At 36.8% G+C, this 22,643-nt stretch overlaps 4 protein-coding genes across 6 annotated transcripts; 3 read left to right on the top strand and 1 right to left on the bottom strand.

The window, feature by feature from the left end:
• The first annotated feature begins 1,422 nt into the window (after positions 1-1,422).
• On the top strand, positions 1,423-4,192 carry LOC115451432 (delta-1-pyrroline-5-carboxylate dehydrogenase, mitochondrial). The gene has a single exon (XM_030179749.2). It carries the CDS (start codon positions 1,847-1,849, stop codon positions 3,551-3,553), a length of 1,707 nt encoding a protein of 568 aa, XP_030035609.2. The 5' UTR covers positions 1,423-1,846; the 3' UTR covers positions 3,554-4,192.
• An 867-nt stretch (positions 4,193-5,059) lies between these two features.
• LOC115451433 (protein OPI10 homolog) lies at positions 5,060-10,075 on the top strand. Of its 3 annotated transcripts, XM_030179751.2 has the most exons (5): positions 5,060-5,241; positions 6,643-6,895; positions 7,080-7,198; positions 7,332-7,553; positions 7,637-10,075. In XM_030179751.2, exons 1-4 carry the CDS (start codon positions 5,203-5,205, stop codon positions 7,530-7,532), a joined length of 612 nt encoding a protein of 203 aa, XP_030035611.1. In that variant the 5' UTR covers positions 5,060-5,202; the 3' UTR covers positions 7,533-7,553; positions 7,637-10,075. The 3 variants fall into 3 exon arrangements, with proteins under 3 accessions (XP_030035611.1, XP_030035612.1, XP_030035610.1); XM_030179752.2 differs by having other exon boundaries at positions 7,089-7,198; positions 7,332-10,075; XM_030179750.2 differs by having other exon boundaries at positions 7,332-10,075.
• Positions 10,076-10,207: 132 nt separating this feature from the next.
• LOC115451435 (cell division cycle 7-related protein kinase) lies at positions 10,208-20,379 on the bottom strand. The gene is made up of 10 exons (XM_037444260.1): positions 20,108-20,379; positions 18,749-18,974; positions 18,113-18,206; positions 17,709-17,851; positions 17,230-17,344; positions 16,693-16,824; positions 15,016-15,180; positions 14,612-14,752; positions 14,142-14,366; positions 10,208-13,933 (listed from the first exon to the last, which is right to left on the bottom strand). Exons 1-10 carry the CDS (start codon positions 20,235-20,237, stop codon positions 13,790-13,792), a joined length of 1,515 nt encoding a protein of 504 aa, XP_037300157.1. The 5' UTR covers positions 20,238-20,379; the 3' UTR covers positions 10,208-13,789.
• A 253-nt stretch (positions 20,380-20,632) lies between these two features.
• LOC115451440 (CDGSH iron-sulfur domain-containing protein 3, mitochondrial) lies at positions 20,633-22,136 on the top strand. Its single transcript, XM_037444261.1, has 3 exons — positions 20,633-20,839; positions 20,963-21,189; positions 21,865-22,136. Exons 1-3 carry the CDS (start codon positions 20,792-20,794, stop codon positions 21,995-21,997), a joined length of 408 nt encoding a protein of 135 aa, XP_037300158.1. The 5' UTR covers positions 20,633-20,791; the 3' UTR covers positions 21,998-22,136.
• Positions 22,137-22,643: the final 507 nt, after the last annotated feature.

Below are 22,643 nucleotides of genomic sequence, written 5' to 3'. Positions count from 1 at the left end.
AGGAAGCTACATTACTCTTAAGCCCTACACGCTACTTTCTATCCAGAGTAAATATAAAGCACGACTTTTATCTTTGAAAAACTTTTTCACGCGGGCAGAGTAGCGAGCCAAAGCTAATACGTTATAAAATAACAATTTAATTAACATCCTGGACTGTTGTATTTATTCGACAATGTTTTGATAGTAAAAAAACGCGGTGCGCTGCGCTTCGCGATATTGGTGTCTTGAAGCTTGATGGGTTCAATTTAACGAATAGAAAAAAAAACTTGCATATAAAACAAAGAATTTGCTAATTTCAGCCACATTTGTATTTATTACAGATCATAAAAATTGTCGCTCGTAATGTTTAGCAGTTAATGGTTTGACTGCGTTCAGCTACTTTTGTAGTTCAATTATGACAAGTTGTTTTGTTTTTAAATTAATCAGCAACTTATGGTAAATGATAATGATTAGGAAATATTGGAAACAAATTATGTTCAACGACTTCTGTTGCTGACTGTACCTGCCTATTTAAAGCGTATGTGATACTATAATCATAATATCGCCGTATCTACTTAACATGAAAAAATATCATCTGTTTATATTATATGTATAATAATACCGAATACCTCCTCACTATTGGAGCACGGGCTTCTTCAATTACTGAGAGAAACATAGTCCATCAAGCTGGCATAATGCCTCATGATTTGGATTGCCTGACTTTTGGAATTTAACCCATGACTTTTATATTATGCAGCGCTTGGTTCTAAACCTATAAAATGACTAAAATATTGAAATACTTCACATAGATAATTTAAGAAAAACAATGTTATAATAATATTTTAAAACAAAGGTTTTCCCCACTAGCAAATTGTACACGAACTTCCAAGGTTTTTATACGATATTCAACCAGGTTCATTTAAATAAATAAAAAGTAAGTAATAACGTAAACTATCTATTTGGTGTATATTTAAATATATGGAGTGTTATTATTACGTGTTAGCACAAATTGCGGATCTTGCATAAGACTTTAAACTAGGTTTGGAAGCATGCGCAGTAACATTCACGTAAAATACGTAAGTTTCTTGCATGTAAATCAATAAATTCTGATACAATGCATGAAGAGTGAAGACATAGCCTTATGCAATTCCAAAATGTTATCAGTCTAAAATTGTCTATGGTTTTTACATGATTTCAGTAAGTAAATAATGATCTATCCTCATATCTATCCTATCACAAAACAAACTATATATTCATGGCCATTATGAAGATCCAAAGAGAATAACAAAACAAATATTTTTGCGCAGGTGCGCGCGCAATGCAAGATGAAGTTTAATATCGAACCTCGCTCGTTTTAACTGGAAGGTTTTACGGCATGCTAGAAAGAGACAAATAATAATTTAAGTGACTTGCGCCAAAAACATGATTTGGAATTGTGAAATGTCAACTGAGTCCGAGTAACGAGTTGTAAACCCATAAAAAAGTAATACTAATAAAAATACTGTAGGAAAACTACAGTGACGTCAAGATTAGGTGAAATTTTAAAGTAGTGCGAAATTTTGCCATTTATCTATAGAAGCATTTAGAAAAAAGTGGAGTTTCAACTGACTAGTAGAATCCGTGCGAAACCACGACTAATTATTTCTGTATCATTTCGTTGCAAAATGTGAATCGTAGAAGGCCGTCATACCGCTCGCCACTGCCCACCGTCGTCGACGCAAATCGCCGATTCCGAGCATTTTTTTGTTATATTTGTTGACGCACGAGTTTACGTAACGCGCGACCGCAGAGGAGTATTGTTATCTATCCCGAGGGCTCGCCTCTACGAAATCGCAGTCGTTCGATAATCAGCTGACTGGTGATAGGCATGAGCGCGATGCTGACGGTGTGCTCGAGAGCGCTCCGCGGACGCTCCCTGGAGCGATGCATCTCGAGCGTGGTGGAGATACCCAAGTTGCAGAACAACAATGTGGAGAATGAACCGGTGCTGGCGTACCGCGCCGGCAGCCGTGAGCGAGCCGAGTTGGCGGATGAGCTGAAGCGCACCGCCGCCGTCACCGAGGAGATACCGATCGTCATCGGCGGACAGACCATCAAGGATGGCGAGCCGCAATACCAGGTGATGCCGCATGACCACTCGAGAAAGATAGCCAAGTTTTATTACGCTAGCGAAAAGACTATCCAGAAAGCAATCGAGGCGTCGGTGGAGGCGCAGGTTCGCTGGGACCGCACCCCTCTCAATGAGCGAATCCGCATATGGCAGAATGCTGCTGAACTGATGGCAGGGGCTCACCGCCAAAAGCTCAATGCTGCCACCATGCTTGGACAATCCAAGACAGTAGTTCAAGCAGAAATTGATTCTGCTGCAGAATTGATTGACTTCTTCCGCTTCAATGTGTTCTTTTTGAAAGAAAATGCCAAATATCAGCCCATATCTGAGAATCCAACTGTGACAAGAAACTCCCTTAGGTTCCGTGGCATTGATGGTTTTATTGCTGCAATCAGCCCGTTTAATTTCACTGCCATAGGTGGTAACTTGGCTTACACACCTGCACTGATGGGTAACGGAGTTGTGTGGAAACCCTCAGATACTGCTCTTCTGTCCAACTGGAGGATCTTCAATATTATGAGGGAAGCCGGCCTTCCCGATGGCATTGTTAATTTTGTTCCAGCTGACGGACCAACCTTTGGACGTGTCATCACAACATCTCCATTCCTAGCTGGCATTAATTTCACTGGTTCAGTACCAACTTTCAATTGGCTTTGGAATGAGGTTGGCAAGAATCTCAATCTCTATCATAACTATCCCAGACTGATTGGGGAATGCGGAGGCAAGAACTATCACTTTGTGCACCCTTCTGCTGATGTGGCCACAGTTGTAAATGCCTCTATTAGATCTGCATTTGAATATTGTGGACAGAAATGCTCGGCTTGCTCAAGAATATACATTCCTAAGTCTCTGTATGAACCCATCAAAGAAGGTTTACTGGCAGAACGGGCCAAACTGAAAATTGGTGACCCGACAGATTTCTCTGTGTTTACTGCAGCTGTTATTGATGACAAAGCTTTTGCCAGAATCACAGGCTACATCAACGGTGCCAAAAAAAATCCTAAGAACAAAATCCTTGGAGGTGGAGAGTTTGATGGCAGCAAGGGCTACTTCGTGCAGCCCACCATCATCGAAACATCTGACCCGCATGACAAGCTAATGACAGAAGAGATCTTCGGCCCCGTGCTCACTATGTACGTGTATGACGACCATGACGTGATGAAGACTCTGGCACTTGTTGGATCCTCAACCAAATTTGCGTTGACCGGGGCAGTGTTTTCCAAGGATGTGAACTTCTTACAAATAGCACTTGAGGAGTTAAAAATGACGGCGGGCAACTTCTACATCAACGACAAGTCGACGGGCTCGGTGGTCGGGCAGCAGCCGTTCGGCGGCGGGCGCATGTCCGGCACCAACGACAAGGCGGGCGGCCCCAACTACGTGATGCGCTGGACCTCGCCGCAATCTATCAAGGAAACCTTCGTGCCGCTGCGAGAGATCGACTACCCATACATGCGGGACTAAAAACCTCAATTTAATATTATATTATTAATCTTTGAGAAATATCAGTACAATAATATGAATATCTTGAATAATTAGTAATAGTATGATACCTAGTTAATATTATGATACAAGTATCACAAAATTTACTTTTTAAAGTATTATCATACGTTTGATTGTATACTATAATAGTATTACGTTTGTGATTCCACATTATAATATGTAGTCTAGTGTGTGACACACAGTTGTTATGATGTTATTTACCTGATGAGACGCGTTTGAGATTTTCGTGCTCAGAATGTTGCGTGCAGGATTAACACTAGTTTGTAATGTGATGTAATTATTTGTGTTATTTATTATGTAATAATTTTATTGTTGCGCCGCGTACACTTCGCTTGTCGACCGTTTGTGACTGTCGTTATCTGTGACGAGCATTATTTGCTTTGGCTTATCTGTTTATTCCATTTGTCTGGTCCGCTCTCTCACATAATTTGTTGCATTTAACGCTTTTTATTATACTATTCTAATTCAATGTTTTTCTTATTGAGAATATATGTTATGTTTATTCTAAGTCTATCTGGGTGCTAGTTCCTGTTGTTTTCTCGCGGATGTGAATTTGTTCTTGAAACATAAATAAATGAATAGCTACGTGACTCTTATTGACATTGTAATTTCCATTTCCCAAAATCATCGTCCCAAACCTAATACATCTAATAACCTATTACAATCGAGTCACTTCATATTAAATCATCATTTTAGGGTTCCACCGAGTCGAGCAATCACAGTTCAAACCAATTTATTACTTTACAGACACCACCCAAGGCCTGGTGCCACGATCTAAACTTTTCCCTTATAGGTACCTATTCTATAATTCGCATTCAGCTAGTTTAGTTATTAGTTGACCTTATACACTATGTTAGTAGGTACCTCTCGACCTTTTATAACAAATAGAATATTTTAAATCCTTCATAAATTAATTTAAATGTAAATATTATAATTTGTGTAAAGTAAGTAAGTACAAAGTAAGATGAAATTTATTTTAGTGAAGCAAAATAATATTATATGAGGTCAGAGGGCCCTATACCGTCTACGGGAGCAAATCCTTTGCCCTTGTAGACGGAATATAGCCCAATCGCCTATGTATGTAGGTACTTAGATATGTATAAATATACTGAATACATAGAGGTAGGTACATCCTAATATTAACATATTCATGGAAAATTACTTGGCGTTACGCTTGAAACTGAGCGCTGTTGTTTTTTTTATCATAAACATAGCTTCGCACATCATTGATAATAATATCACTAAATACCGACCTTGAAAATGGCCTTGACTCGTAGGTTTATGCTTACGTAACATTCGTCCGAATTTATTTATTTGACAAAAAACTAAATAGTTTGCTACACATAAAAATATAATAAGTTACAATTTATTATATATATAAATGTTATAATATATATACCATAAGTTTTTTATAGACTTATATTCATGCAAAATGCGTAACTAAACGCATCTATTGATAACAAGCATAACAGCTGTCAATGTACCGCAACTATAGTATATACGAGTATAGGTACCACAGATGCTAAAAATGCAATTGTTTCTAGAAGCAAGTAGAACAAAATAGCGCGTTTTATAGTCAGCTCAGACGTTTAAACACTAAATTCTAGAAAATGTCGAACGTATTTGGCTTAATTGTGTCCGGACGGCTGGTGAGTAATTCAATTTGGTTTAAGTTTATGTCAGTATGACGAAAATAACTCATCTTGTGTGTTGGTTTACAATGAGTAAAAAAGCTTTATCTTTTACAACTCCCAGGGTATAAAAGTAATATTATTACTAAGATCAATTAATTTAGCAATAGTTGATGTCGATATGTCTTTCATTATCTGGATTACAATATTCCCATAATGATACTGACCATTGTATAGGCATGCTTTGTTCATATTATAATGATTGCTGCAATCTATACGGTATACCTCATATGGACATCTTGTATTCTCTGTTTTTTTTTATTGTACACGCATTTTTTGATATCCTCAAGCAAGACAAATAAAATTCTGGTCTTGTAATAAATTATCAAATATAACAAGGAGTCTGCATATAAAGGTGTTATAATATTATTATGTGTAGGCACTAAACCTTGGTGACTCATAAGCAATTTCTTGTTTATAAACTTGAAGGGAATTCATAATGCCTTTCATAGAGAATAGCCGAGGAAAGTCATTTAATAATTTAATGCATTAAAGTTACAAACATTAGTGGATAACTGCATATATGGCTCATAGGTTCATAGGTTGATTTCTCAGTAATGAATTTAAACATTTTGCTATACATAATAACACTGAATGTGGTGACTGGGGGGGGTTCCAGTATAATTGACTAAAGTTATTCCAAAAGTAACATGAAGGATGACAGTTTGCAGATAAACATTCTATTAAACAATATAATATGTTGGCTTCTTTTAAGTATAGGACATAGAATTTAAAACTTACTGTTGTATGTAAGCATGTGACTTAATTTTGCCCGAGTTTTGAGTTCGTTGCATTTTGTAGAACTTTGTTAATTTATTATGTACTAGTGGCCGAGACAGACATTGTCCTGCCCTAAACAGGAATTAGAGCTAGTACCCAAATATAGCACCACCTACTGGGTCCAATTCTGAACTTAAACCATCCAGGGACCCAATGGGAAACACATAAAACATTAATTAATAACATTCAAAATAGTATTATTTTAATGTCATAAAAATTGTGGCCAATTACCTTGGGCATCTTACGGGTTTCCATATCATGGAGTTTTAATTTTAAGCTGAGCTTTAATTTATAATATAAATATTCATATTGCTGCTCTGCAAGTTAGTTTGAAATAATCTAAAAATTTTGCACTAAGCTCACAAACAGAAAAGAGAGTAAAAATGTAAAACCATTACTTATTTATAACTTTAAACAGAGAAGACACCATCATACCAGCATCACATTAAGGAATTACGTTGTCTCCTAATGCAAACATTGAACTGGATAACCCATACATTTCTCAACCTAAGACACAGAGTATTTCACTAGCATTATTGCTGTTTTACCGTTAAGACTATAAACATTTAAATGGAACAGGTGCAAACAGACTTCACGCCGTTGTCCGAGACGCGGTTCCTCGTGACGATAACAGAGGCAGACTCCATCAACCACGTGGCGGTGTTCCTGACGGGCGCGGCGCCGCTGCCGCCGGGCACCGCGGGCATGGTGTACTGGAGCTGGCCCGACCCCGCCGCGCCGCCCAACTGGCAGCTAGTCGGACACATATCCAACGCCAAACCATCCACTATATTTAAGATATCTAATTTAAAGAAACTCCACGAGTTAACTAGTAAGTATTTATTGGTTTATAGCTCGCGCATCATCAAGCGAGTTGCCTAAATGGTGTACCGTAAAGTCTAAGAAACTGGCGACACAATACGAGGCTCGCTTGTGCCTGTGCGAGCAGTCAGTCCATTAATTTAAGTAGATTCTTAAAGTAACAGTTGGCTATAAAGACTAATAAACCAATATGGGTGTTCCAGATGAAAACAAATTCATAAGCACTTTCGGGCAGCAGCAAATCTGCCACAATGCGCAGATCGGCATATCCATCGAACCAGAAGCCAATGTGCAGTTGCTGGGCTCTTTTATTGTAAGTACTACAGATTAATTTTATATTAGTCACTAAAACAACAAGCTAAGGGCCAAATCATAAATCAATAATTTTTAGTAGAGTTTTTCACAAAAGTTATATTCACATTACAAACTGTATTTATTGTGTGCAGGCACAAGAAACAAATAACTACGTAACGTTCGCCCAAAAAATGCTGGAGAACCTGGTGAACTTCGTGGCATCGTTCTCGGTGACGCAGGACCAGATGACGCCGACGCCCGGCGTGTCCTACATTCCGCTCAACACGCTGCACACCTGGTACCAGAACTTCGAGCGGCGGTTGCAACAGAACCCTAACTTCTGGAAGAACTAGTACCAGCTGTCAGCCATATAGGTACCGCTTTACCCACTATATAGATCCCTGTCTTTCTTATACATAAAGTATGGACTGATTTGAAAGAAATTTTTTTTTAACAGATACATAATTTGGGGGATTGCTTGCCGTCATATATGTTCCTTGCTGTAGTATTGGACCCTCTAAAGATACAATCTATACTGTTTAATTTTGCGGACCATCAGTCTTATACAAACGTCATTTACAGTTCTAGCGCTTGGGATTTTAACACATTATGGATGTTTAAACACAGTGCCAAATTCTCGACACTTCGATCTACTTAAAGAGACATATGTTTTGGGTAAAGCTGTACAACTTACAACCAAATAACAATCAAATGTAACGCTGATGATTATTTTGTATTAAGTATGTGTGGTTTTATTTTATGAATTCATTTGTACAGCGACGACATGCTTATGCAAAATGGTTTTATACATTATAAAATGGGTGTTTGCCTGTTTTTAATATTGGACATTTTATGCGCAAAATAAATATCAAATAATACAAATATTTTTATGCGAAAACATCAATAAAATGTGTGTACATTAAGGCAAGGCAGCAACTGATACGTGAAATATTATGAAATCCAAACAAGTTGCTATCTCGCTCGCACACATATACGCAATAGTGGCCTCAAAGTGAGCTGCTCATCCTTTTTCTGTTTGGATCTTACCATCTTTATCAGTTTTAAAAGCTGGTAACTAGCATAAATGTTGGATTAGTTCTTATAGAAAGGAGGACAAAACAGCCAATACAAAATAATGAAAGCAATAAAGAAATAAAGCCAAATACCCAATAGTAACATGTATTGTGAGGATGTGTATGTAATAACAAAGCAGGCTGTTACTCGACTGGTTGGACACTGCAAAGCTAGCCATTCCACAGTACAATGATTAAGTTGTAGCTAGGGCTTTATACTAGAGACGATTTTGTCCTCTGAATGCACGCCCTACCAATTATTATAGAAATACGAAACAATGTAAGCTCACATCCCAAAGGGAAGAGAAAAGCCTGTGGATGTGGAACTCACGCGCCCATAGTCCGCTGAGCTTAAGGATTAATATGACACCAAACCTCGAATAATTACACCATCACAGCCTCCCACAAGCAGCTGGGCTGTGTCGCAACACAGGTCTGTGTTCAACCACGTTCATTTATTTCATGATCGTAGACGGAATTCACAATGGATGCGAACGTATAAATAAGTAGTAACAAAATATTATAGTCACTATTGTACTACGCTATTCTATAGGGTATACCTGTAAAATATTTGTATAGGCAAATACATATATATATAATAATGTAGCAGTTACCGATATAGACCGAAAGCAGTGTACTGCCTGGTAAAATATCTGTGAATAATGCCTTAAACAATAGATTTAATATTTCCGTATGAAAAAAAATATGCAGACAGTAGCGGCTTTACGATACAAGAAATAAAACAGAAACCAACCTTCTAAGGATATATTTTGTCTCTTAACTAAATTTGGAAGTTGTGAAAATGGTTTATGTTAAAAGTTAACGCATAAACTGCTGAGTGAAAGGATGCAGAAATTTGTCATACAGATAGACCCAATTATCGATAAACATTAGTCGGGATAGTCTTGGTTTCGAACCCCGGCTGGGGTAAAGTGATATTGAGTTTTTCTACTCAGTATCAGTCCAGGGTCTGGGATTTCTGCCCGCTCTGGCGATTGGGTCGCCCCCTTTGTTATGTAACGGGATAAATACGGCGGAAAGCGTTTGCACCAGTTGCGCCTCCGCTCATCCCTTAGGATACAAGGCGTATGTGTGAGTGTGTGTGTTTGTGCGAAACACTAACGCTTTTATAGTAACAACATCGGGTTTACAATATTTTCCATCGTAGAGCCGCCACTGATCGTGGTGTGTAGTAGAGGTAACTAAATATTTCTCATGTTGATCATCAATTTAGTTGAGAGTCACCAGGCACTTTAAATGCCGGGTAAAAATAGACACGTGATAATAATAAAATACTTTTATCTATAATATTATTCCCTTTGGTATCCAAATAGTTGTCAGAAATATTTATTACCTCTCAAAAATATCTGAGGGTCTCCCCAGATGTTTTAATAAATATTTACGTAGACAATTATATAATTAAGCATATTATGCTTTATTATTTTAAAACCATAATGTAAAGATAATGAAATACAATTGTTCCTAATTTATATTTCATATGCACCATTGGTATAAGCAAAATTTGAGTATTACCTATAATTTATAAGTAAAGGCGTTCAAACTCTTCATCACCATATTTCAATGATAAGAGCACTCAGAAATTGTAATTATTCCATAATGTAATCTACAGAAGGGAAGGAACGAAAGTGCCGCTTTTTCGAAGTTTCCTATTAAGTCATAAGTCTACTAAATTATTTGCATGACTTGCGTTGCTGACGGTACGAATGAAGCGAAACCATTCGTTTTAATTTATGTGTACAGTAGACATAAAGACTGCTTTAAAATAGATTTTTCTTTAATAAAAATATATTTTGGAAATCTTGGTTTCGTTTTTTTTTTAAATATCGTTTTGGATTCCCAGGGGCGTAAACACGATTTCTCTTTGTTTTAACCTGTCCTTATCCCCCCCCCCCCCTCATTCACAGCCACCAGTTAGTGTAAAAAAAAAACAACAATAATTTGGTATTGAGTTTAATCAGAGGTTGTCAACAATGAGGTAACACAACGTCTTCTGAACACAAGTATTAAGGCACTTGCACACTTGCACTTGCAGGCCGCGGGAGCGGGCGCGGGACCATCTACCATATTCTACTTTGTACTGATATGTAACTAATTCTGAGATCTCTTTACAACTAAACAACAGTAAATTAAACGACAACTTCGTGTCTGAGCGTAAATTAAGGTTTCTGGCGTCACTTCTGTACGTCATTACACAAAATACGACACAAAAACAATTAAAACATACTTATTGTATCCGTTCAGATATTATTTGGATCACTATACAATTTTTAAATGGTAATGATCAATTGAGTAGAAGAAAATACTCGATACATTTGTTATTTCAACAGAGCATTGATTGCAGTGATCTCATGATGCGTACAGACGTGACGGACAGACTGACAACCTTCGATGCTATACACTAACGTACTACGATAAATAATTCGCAATAACTGCTACGGGAACTCATGTAGAATTATAAAAGCGTATGCTGTGTCGTAGATTTAAATGACAGATTGTAAAATCCTTCATAGTGTTACGGCGCGAAAGTAGTCAACGGTCAGTATACGCCAATAAGTACCGAACTTTACGAGACATTTTTATCTGTTTTGTAGAACTCGTGTCTATTCACCAATATTGAAAACGCATCAAAATGGATACATTAATACATTGTAAAATAAATACTGAGAAGAACTTGGATATAAAACATAACACAAATTCATGTAGCTTTCCTTTTATAGGTACTTCAATTATAATGTGAGCAATTTGTTACAGCTCTGAAGATGCGAGGGCATCTCTTTGAAGTGACTTACGTTCATCTTTGACGTCTAATGTAATCACAATAACAAGACCAACCTCTCGCCACGACACACATCCATCATATTTGTAAATTCATTGTCGAGTTAGCGAAGACAGGGTAACATAATATTAAGAAACTAATTCATTTCACAATCGAATTGACTAAACTCAGAAATATAGTACCATTAAAGGTGAAGGCGGGAGCTAAAGTACCAACATTTTTTTTCTTATAGCTCAAAAAAGCCTGCGTAAACCTTATCACGTCAAACCATGTATTGAGCAGGCAACATGACGCTCCACGTTAACGCTACTGACAGCGAGCGACAACTGTAACTTAGGCCTTGTACCAACGTCCAGTAACAATCATGCTTAGTTCCTTGTTTAATGTTAAAAGCGTTGGACATACTTGCCGTGGAACACGCAGTAACATGAAAGTTTAATCGCCAAGTGTTTTCTAGACTTGGACTCTTTATACTCGGTAACCCATGACAAGAAATCTTAATGTGGAATCAGGCATGAATATTCATGCTTCATTTAAACATTTGCCAACTAAATACATGACTCTGAGTCTAAACTACATAAACAGTTCATTTCCAGATATGATGTAAATATGAATATATTGAGAATAACATGCAACAATAGCTCCCAAAAGGGGTACTGCACAGCCTTATGATTTGTCAAGTACATAGATTTTATGATGGCGTAACAACACAACCGTTTGTATGTATTATTCTATCTAGTAGCATAAAAGCACGCTCATTACAAAATATTGATAAGCTATAGGTAGTCAGTCAATAATCACACTGTACTTATTTAGAATGTTTGATTCATTACAGTAACTGACAGCGATTTTAGGATATTTCGCCAACACGAGCAACCTTTTCAATCGACCATATTTATGTATTCGATTATAATATTATAAGGCTTATTGTCTTTCAACCAACTAATATGATCTACCATAAATTTAAAGCTATTTTGGTCGGTGTGTTGTTACGCCGTTTAGCGGTTCGTGTATGAGTAACAAGCATTATATTACATTGTATATAGTCTGGTATGCAATATTGACTGCGCGGTGGGCACTTCATTATTGAGATTTATATCGCATCCACTCTAGCGTATTGTAGCCGATATAGTAACCAGCGTGCGCGTGAGTCTACAGGAACTGTTATGTACCTAACTTCATGACTAAATGTGAACAAAACTGATGAAGTAAACTTACAATACTCAGAAGTCATGACTAATACCAATAAAGACTAGCAGCATATATATGACGACTTAATAAGTGTATAGTTGAATTTGTAAGGGTAGTAGAGTATAGCTTGTATATTCGTTACTGTAACCACTCGTTAACAATACGCTAGTGTGTACGCCACTTTAGAAGTCGCGCAGTTTTATTCAATTGAAGCGTATTCTATATATTTATTAATAACTATTTCTAATATAACAGTTATGTATGTTGTATTCGATTATTGTATTAAATTGAACTAAGGAAGACATATACAAGTAATTAAAATATAACTTAACATCTAAGCGCCACAATGTTCAAGTAGCTTTATTCGTCGAATAACTTACCAATAAATATGTTACTCTATGTTAACCGAGTGTTTTGTCCTTTCAAGTTATATAACGTAACTTAGAAAGTCACAAATCAGTGATTAAAACTTTGTATAATGAATTTTATTGGTAAGGTTAGAGCTCTTATAAACAAATAATAAATTAAGTACGAGTAGGCATAATTGGTAGTAATTGTTCGCTCTTATTTACGACGAGTAATACTTAATGACGCAGTGAACGGGCGCTAAATAAATATAACACAAGTTTGATTGGTCTGAAGCTTGTCACAATATCCGTCTCTAATAATGTAGTATTGATCCTTTTAAAATTAAAAAAAAAATTAATACTAGTCGAAGTTAATGAAATGTCTGCGGATCACGCCCGAAAATAATGAAAAAACGTATTAAAGTTCATTCATTATATTTGGACAGCGACCCATCAGTACAAGGGTTGGTATTAAACAAACCCTTATTCTGATTGATCCATTCCCGGGATTGATCCGCGAGATATCATTTAAAATTAACTAACAATTCCGATCGATACTCGTTAATATTTAAAATCAATTAGGTCGCCACTCGTTGCCAACTTCAGACCGGTCATAAACATTGACATCTGCACATCTCTCTGCCGCTAACACGTTTGTCACACGACAAAATACTCGAACGCGAAGCTACAATAAATATTTTTGTTCGAAATGGCAACGAAGCAATTCGCACCCGTCATCATAACTTCCCTTTTCGGATCCGGGTATAATGCCATATAATATACTATTCAGGCAAAGAGTGTAACATTATGACAGCTGCTTTATCAAATTAACTAACTAAATACGCGGGTATAATAAAAATGCTTTACTTTGGAGTTAATCGCACTTGACTATAAAGGGTTAAATTGATAACACTCCTTTTGCGATGGGGGTTAAACATATCTAAAATCTGTATAATAAGGAAGATATCACGAATGGCCGTGGCCATATTTAGTGGCAGTTTTTATAGCAGAGTGAGTAAACTATTAACCAGACAGTACGTGATTGCTATAGCCCAACGACGTACAACATCGTCGGCACGTTGCCGACCCTCAGGGTTTAGAGGAGGGACGTGTTATCCCTCCACTAACCTCACTGCCCGCACTGAACGCCACGCAAGTGTTGGCACCCGCGTGTGTCGCGCGAGCCGTGCCGTGAGCGCGGGTCAGCAGGCGCTGAGGAAGGGGTGGTGCAGCGCGTCCGCCGCGGAGATGCGCGTGCGCGGGTTGGGGTCCAGCAGCCGCGCCGCCAGCGAGAACGCGCTGTCCGGGAACCCCGCCACGAACGCATGCGGGTCGAAATCCTCCTCCTGGGGACACAAAAAGGACGTATTTTACTCTTATTTCCTACAAATGAATCTATTATAAGTTTTCGTTACTGTAATTAATCATATTACTCAACTTTTAAAATAGTTTATTAAAGGTTAATTTTAACAAGTCGTACCTATTTCAACATAATTATTTCACAAGTATTTATTTTTTAAAGATCGGTATTGGCAACGGAATAGTAATGTGTACCCTCTTGGTGTCGTCCTTGCAGAGGCATTGTGTGTCGGGCAGGCGACAGCGCGGACAGGCGGCGGCGGGCGGGTGTGCGGCGGGCGGGTGCGCGGCGGGCGCGGCTGGGGGCGGCTGGCGCAGGCGCGCGCACAGCTTGCGCAGACACAGGCCGCGCCGGTGCGATGACGTCACCACACGCCGCCCCAGCGACCCCGCCGCGCGCTGCAGCGCCGCGGACCCCACCTGCACAACGCACGAAACAAACTCAAATCATGATCCCAACATCACATTTGATTAATAAAGGATATTGTTTTCTTCAAATGTTGCATTAATTTTTCGACAGTGGCTGAATACCAAATAGACTTGACTAAAAAGTCTAAATTCCTTAACTTAAAAATTAGCAACGAACTGAATGATCTTAATACTAGTATCGTTGTGAGGTTTCGAGGCTCGAGCTTACTTATTGTTTTGAGATATATAATACTGACCAGGTCAGCAAGCTCAGCGAGTGCGGAGACATCGTCGGCAGCGCGGAAGAACGGGTACCGAGCCGACAGCGCGCTCGCCAGCACCACGCCGCACGCCCACATGTCCACCGCCGTCGTCTGGTGCGGGTACTTCAGCAGCACCTGCGGCGCGGCACACAACTTACAACCTCATTACCCATAATTAGAGTCTAGTAACATAGGCCTACATATAATAGAACATAGTGTATTTAATTATATTGTTTGTAATTTCGTAGTTTATGTCCAATATATAAAAACGTAAGATAAGAATTTATAGAAATTGTGTATTGAATAGTAAAAAGTATAGACTTTTTTTTTATCGATATTGAGGTGTCAAGCATTAAACGAGTATCAGTTGGATCTCCGGGTGCACGGTGTGTGAGTACCTCGGGCGGCCGGAAGCCCTGCGTGCCGGCGCGGGGCGCGCGCGGCGGCGGGCGCGCGGCGCACGCGCTGCACACGCCGCCCGCGCCCGCGCACGCGCACGCGCACGCGCACGCGCCCGCAGCCGCGCCGCTCCCCACACCACCGCCATTCACCCCCGTCCACGCCTGCACACATACAACAATTACCACCAGGCACACTAGATACATATAATTATACCTTCCAATGAGTCAATATCATATAAATCAAACTTTATAACACAAATTGATGTACCATAACCAGACAAAAATTATAACAGTATTATTTGATGAAGCGGCGATAGCCTAGTTGGGTGTGGAACAGACTGCCAAGACGAATTTCCGCAGGTTCAAATCCCAAGGGCACACACCTCTGACTTTTCTAAAATCATGTGTGTATTATTTGTGAATTTATCGTTCACTTTAACGGTGAAGGAAAACATCGTGAGGAAACCTGCACATCTGAGAAGTTCTCTATAGGAATTTCGAAGGTGTGTGAAGTCTACCAATCCGCACTAGGCCAGCATGGTGGACTAAGGCCTAATCCCTCTCAGTAGTAGAGGAGGCCTATGCTCAGCAGTGGGCAAGTATATAATACAGGGCTGATATTATTATAATATTATTTATTATTATTTGATACAAACATATTTTTTGCAGCATGTTAATTTAAAACACAGAGGTATCGCTAGTAATATCAAAACAAGTAGATAAATTTAACTTGTGGCGATATAAATAGCCAAAAAAACATAACAAACCAATGTAGACCTGATAACAAGTGTAGTCAAATGATTAAACAATCGATAATGATACCATAACTCATGTAATAAATATAAAAGACACGATAATAAATTGTTTTCCTGGTAGTAAAAATTTATATAACACTAGATGACCCGGTGAACTTCGTATCACCTACATACATTTATTATTATTATTCATCGTGGAACGCAATTTTGCCATACCAATACGTATGTTATCATTATCTGTCTCCCGTTAGTCAACAGTACGGCTTGCACGTGAAGAAGCTCGTCGCACATTTGATAAACTTCGACGATCTAAGTCATCTTCTCCGTGGCATTTTGCGACAATAACATTAAATAAAGTTCTCACGCACTGACAAATTGATGATAGATTTTAATAATAGTCTTGAAATTTATTTATTTATTTTCTTTTTTTAAGAACCCACTGACACTTTTACACTTTATTTATTTCTGAAATGTTTTGTATTTGAACAAAATAAACCAAAGAAATCGGACCTCATAGTACAACTATGAAACAGACAAATTTCTGAACGCACCTATATATATGTGACAGCCAGGCCAATTCTTTATTTCTAAAAAAGACAAAAGACATCGAATGTTTCATGGCTAGGAACATTTTGTATTGAAAACTTATATTGTCGTTTTTAGTATTTTCCGTTATTTATTATTTATGTTCGTCACCGTTTAATCCATCCCTGGACTTCCACAATTAATTCAAAACCAAAATTAGCCAAATCGGTTCAGCCGTTCTCGAGTTTTAGCGAGACTAACGAACAGCAATTGATTTTTATATATATAGATTAAACCACAATCATTTACACAATTAATGTAGTACATTAAAAATATACTAAATATGAAGGGAAATGTTTATGTCTCGTATGCATTAAAAAAATGTATAATATACCTTAGAGGCGTTAGCAAGTCCAATTGCGGTTTTGGACAACACTACGGTTCGCGAGGGGGCCGGCACCGGGGGTTCTTTTGGGCCCACAGTTAAATCTAGAGCAGCTCGCTTTGCCTCTGGGGATGAATCATCCTGAAAATTTATGAATGGGCAGAATTTAAACTCAGAAAGACTAAAGAAACAATTACTAAATGTGCTCTATACTGACTATTCAACAGACTATTCCTCTTTTGCTATTTTGGTTAATAATCACCACTGCCCATGAACACCCACAAATCTAGAAGAATATGTGTGTTACCAATCTTAAGAAGCAAGAAATGGGCTCTACAATGAGAATTTAATCGTATTTTGTGACATAGTGTCGAGACAGTATGTGTTGCATATGTTGGTTTTCTTTTTACAAAGATTAATGTTTATCTAGTAAAGAGAATGGAGCCAATTGTTGTTCGACGTACATTATGAAATTTTACCAGTGTTCCAAAATAAATACTTCAGTTTTAGCCTTTATCTCTCCATATCTTAGTCACATGTCGTTACCTCTTCCCGCGGTCGTTTCCTGGTGTTGTTAAGATGCGCGGGCGGCGGCGCGGGCTCCACCGCCTCCGCCGGCGGGCAGAGACGCTGCGCCAGACCGAAGTCCACCAGCAAATACCTGCAGATTATAACTAGCTGAACGGACTCTACTATCTGACAGACTCAAACAAAACAGAGGCGTGTATGTTAGCCAATCTGAATGAGTCAGAATGGGAGAAACAAATTAGTTATGGAAAAATGACTTAATAAAAGATTTGATAATGTATTAGTAAATTTATTTTGCTAACATTATAGCGTAACAAATGCTTAATTAAATATAAATGTTTAAATTAGTGTAAACTAATCCATTGAATGATCATTAGTGTATACAAAGCGTGTTTGGGCAGCACAAACACTGTCTCCGTAAGCAGATCCTGCAGGACCAGTCGGAGATGTGCTGATGCCAATGCAGGTTCTGCAGGTATATTGTGATGAGTGCTCACCTCCTGTTGTCGCGGTCGTAGAGGAAGTTGCTGGGCTTGACGTCGCGGTGGATGACGCCGAAAGAGTGCACGTGCCGCAACGCCACCACTAACGCGCGCATGTATTCGCGCAACTCCGCCGCGTCCATGTCACTCACGTACTCCTGCGCACAACACATACTCATCACAAAACATACTTTATGCCAATACTTCAATGCCTTTTAATATCAGGTGTAGTCACCAGGATCAAAATAAATAACAAAAACGAACACAATAAAGGAAAAATTTAACATATTTAATCATACTTGTGTCATAAATGTGTGAAATGTAATATAACTTTTAATTTGCCTTAGAAAAAAATATTACAAATAAATAAAACACTCATTTTACAGAATTGAATTCTACTAAAATGAATGAATACTTACTGAAAACTTCCTATGAGGTATATAAGGCATAATGAACACTATGGTGTCCAAGTGGCGAAGGCACAGCTCCACACCTATCACATTATCTTTGCCCCTATGAATAAATACAAATGCATCTAATTATCACCATGTTCATTGTGTGTTGATTTAATCTATACTGTTGATTTAATATATACTTCAAGGTCATTTACAATATACAAACTGGCAGACCTACTTTTTCAAAAGAAGATTGTTTGACCATTTATCATTACCTTAAGAGACTATTGATGAATAAAGAATATTTTAAATTAAGTTAGTACTAAAAGTTTCTAATAGAGATCCTACACTATTTTGGTATGTAACAACATTTAGATTTTAGATATGTTCAAAAGAAAGTGTGTCAACTTAAACTATTGAGGACATAACTTCAATCTTGATTTTCACACTCTAGTTGCTTTGACCTACATTATTTACACTGTTTTTGAACAAGTACTGTTATAAACACTTATTATTTTTTTGAAAAATACAAAACTATTGAGGTCCTTCGTTCTATCAGATAACCAAAAAAATTATAAATATTACAATTCAAGTTTTGCAAATCTTGAATACGCTGTGTGTCACTTATATGGCATTATACTTCCAGCTCATTTCTCTTACCCCATGTCCTGCAGACACCTCAGTTCATGCTCAATTCTGGCAGGATGTGCAGTAGGGACAAGGTGCTTTATGGCAAACCATCTCTTCTCAGAGTCGGGCAGTGTGGAGTGCTGTCTCAGAGAGCCCAGATACACTGAGCTGAAGGTGCCTTCACCAATTTTACGGTGCACCTCAAAAATCTTGTCTAGTTTTGGTAATTTGTACAGAAGATCAGTAATTTGTTGTTCTGAAAAAAAAATCAATATAAAGTAGGGTATGTAGTATTACTCTAGTATATTACTCTATTTTTAAAATTTTATAAGTTTACATAAATAATATTATGTATTTATCAAACTAACATTTTTCAGTAAAGGTTTTGTAATATCAGCAAATGTTAATTTAATCAGTTTATGATGTAGATCTGAGCTGTTATAGGACAATGTAGGTAATGTAGGTCAGTGGGTGTGGGCAACCTTCTAGTTTTTTTTTTATTCATTAAAATCTAGTGTTTTGTCTATGGCTTCACTTATAACTTGAAATGCATCTCAATAGATTAAAAGCATTATTCTTATTGAATGTACCAATACAATACTATGAATTGATCATATTGTAGCAACTTTGTACCAAATTGACAAAAAATGAAAAGATTTATATCCTAGGTAAAAATAAATATAAGAAGTTCAACAATATTATTAAGAGGTAAATTAATTAAATTACCTCAAAATATATTAAAATAGCTATGGCAGAATTTTTTGAAAATTAATATAGCAAGAAGAGAAGTACAGATGGCATAAATAATAGTCTTAGGTAGGTATAACATAGATCTCAGAGAATATAAATAGTATTAGAATATAAAGACCAATACCTTTGCATATACAATGGTGTCTACAATTTATTTTTACTTTATTTAATTATATAGGCTCATGACAATGCACAAAGTCAAGAATCTACAGCAACAAAAGTCATTAATTTTCTATAAATCAGGTGAAACCCAATATTTATAAAGTGTGTCTCAATCCCGTGACAGACCTTATAGAACTAATAGATAGGTGAAACTTAATATAAATTTTAAAGTTTATCATAAAATGGAAGTATAACAAAATCTTAATGTCTCACATAAAGTGCGCAATTTCAAAGCTTGATGTGTCACTTTATCGAATAGGTATTGTAATAGCGCGTGACCCCACGACCAGCCTGAAAGCATAACCTTCGATATTCAGTGGTAAGGCTGAGCGATGATGACACCATGACCTTATATCTCGTGAACAATAAATTCAAGTAAAATAACCTTAAAGTTTACGAATATGCGCACAATACAATAATGTATAATAATTATTAAGTTTGATAGCACTGAGAATATAACTTAGGAAAAACACCTACTTTCAACGTCATCCTTTGAATTAGAAGACAGATCTTCATTTTTCTTTTTGAGAATTTCATTAAGTCCGTATTTCCGAGTCTGCAATATTTCCTTTTGCACTTTTACTTCAATTCCCCTTATTCTAGACATATTCTATAAATAAACATGTTTTTCAAAAAAATATATGCATCTTATTTTATCACGTTTGAAAATAAAAGTTTACGAAACAAATGACAGAAGACGTTCAGCTGGTATCGAACCAGAGAAAAAATAACAAGAACAAGGTTATTTTATCCATAGACGACTTGGTTTTGCTTTTACTTTTAGTAGAGAAGCTTGACATGTTTTGGCGAATGGCGATCAGCTGGCAAAATGTAATATATTAAATAGCTCGCATAGAACCTCTATGGAATAATAAATAAGTATAATTTATTTATACTCAAAGCGCATCTACATAATATATTGTAAAAGACATTCGTGTAGGTATCCACATAGTTCAATATAACATTTGGATCATTCACAAATTATTGGCAATCCTTGATATACTGTCAAACGGGCAAATAAACATCCATTGTCAAAATAAAGTGTCAATTCTGACAAATGTCCCAATTTTGAAATCTAGATAATAAGTCGGGACTTTGATTCCTGTAAAGCAATCGAAATATTATTTATTTGTAGCGCATAAGAGTAGCAAATTATTAATCATGTTCACAAGAAAACTAATATATTTGTCAAAAAGCACATTCAGAATCGTAAGTATAATATATTGCAATGTTATAGTAGCTTGAAGGTTATGAAAAAATGTTGAAATCTTACTTTTGTTTATTCTTGAATTAAATGATAGTGAAAGTGGCATGGTTTGTACGTTTTTACAGGCGACTTATGTAACTAAGGGACCTAAACCGGAGATTCCAAAGAATCCTTTAAGTTCTGTGTACTCAGCCAGTAATCAGAAAGATAATGGAGTGGTTTACGACAAGAAACCATTCAAAATGGCCTTGCAAGAGGGCAAAACGTACAGCTGGTGCCTGTGCGGCCGCTCCAAGATGCAGCCCCTGTGTGACGGCACGCACAAAGATATTTATCTTAAAATCACACAGAGGTAACTCACAACATGTACTTAATGTATATTATAAAAAGTTCTACCTTTTGTTTGTATCATTTGATAATTAAACTTAATTTAAACTTTAAGTTCACTATTATTATTGTGCCATATCATTTTACTAAATTGGATGTCTTACTTAGTATAGAATCATTTTTGCCTGTTTTTATTACTGTGGCCATCAATATCTCTATTAAAATAATGTCAAGGTGTGTAAATATTTGCTGTTAGTAAAATGAAAGAAACAGTAAATCAAATGCATAAGTTCATTGGATTGTAAGTTATTTGCTTAATATCCATGAAAATATTCTAAAACTAAAAGTATTCAAAACAGTTTCAGATTGAATAAATATTTCCAAAGATTACCCCAGTCACTACTTCGAGCATACAAATCTGTACATTTATCTCCTTGTTACATGTTGATTCACCCTACAATGTACAGCATTAGATTGATGAGCTCCCACCAACAAAAATGATATTATGCTGTAAGTTACAAAAATCACAATTCACACCCAACCATCATTAGTAATGGGTCCCTGGAAAATAATCTTCCAAAACATGTTTGAATTTCTAATAACAAAGATTTTTGTTGGTGGACATAATGTAAACTACATTATTATCTTGCAAGCTACATATTCATTATTTTGTACTAACTAAAATATTCTTTATTTTCAGGCCAGTGAGATTTACAGTAGAGAAAAGTAAGGACTACTGGCTTTGTAATTGTAAACAAACTAAGAACAGACCATTCTGTGACGGGACACACAAGAACAAGGAAGTTCAGGAGGCAACTAATATTAAAGTTTAAAGAACAAGCTGATTTTATACAAGCCTTATGATATTGCTATAGTTATAAAAATTAAAACTACTTAGTAAAGCCAATTACTTTGCCGTGTCAAGATTAGTTTCATTTTAGGTTTTACATTACATTATACTACACACTGAAACTTTCTTTTATTTGTTTATTCCTAGCCATCTTATAATTGAAAAAAGAAAAATCAAAAGTAATATATGTTAATATGTAAAGCCGAAGACTTTGTTGGTTTCGTTAAACAGGCTAATCTCCGGGACTACTTAATCAATTATGATTTATTTTTTTATTTATAAAACGCCACATTACTCCCAAGTGATAGGCTACTTTTTATTCCAGGATTTTTTCCCTGGAAGAAAGTAGGTAAATATTAAAATAAAGTTATTTCAATAATCCTTATGTAGAACAATATAAGATTTATTATTCTACATCATTTTCAATCGGATTCTATTGAAATTCAAATAATATTATTTATTGTCTATGGTGGTCTTATTATAATGAATTTATATGTAATAAAAAGACTGTGTTACCCGCCTAATTTAATTCTACAAAATGTGTATTTTGAGACATCGTTAGTTATCCAGAATTTGGACAAGTGTCACGGCCAAAAGTTTTTGGTTATAAATGTTAATCTAGGTCGGTC

This window comes from Manduca sexta, chromosome 28 (genome assembly GCF_014839805.1).
Source record: "Manduca sexta isolate Smith_Timp_Sample1 chromosome 28, JHU_Msex_v1.0, whole genome shotgun sequence".
NCBI classification, from domain to species: Eukaryota; Metazoa; Arthropoda; class Insecta; order Lepidoptera; family Sphingidae; genus Manduca; species Manduca sexta.
Note: the sequence above shows the minus strand (reverse complement) of the source record. Positions and strands in the feature narration are given on the sequence as shown.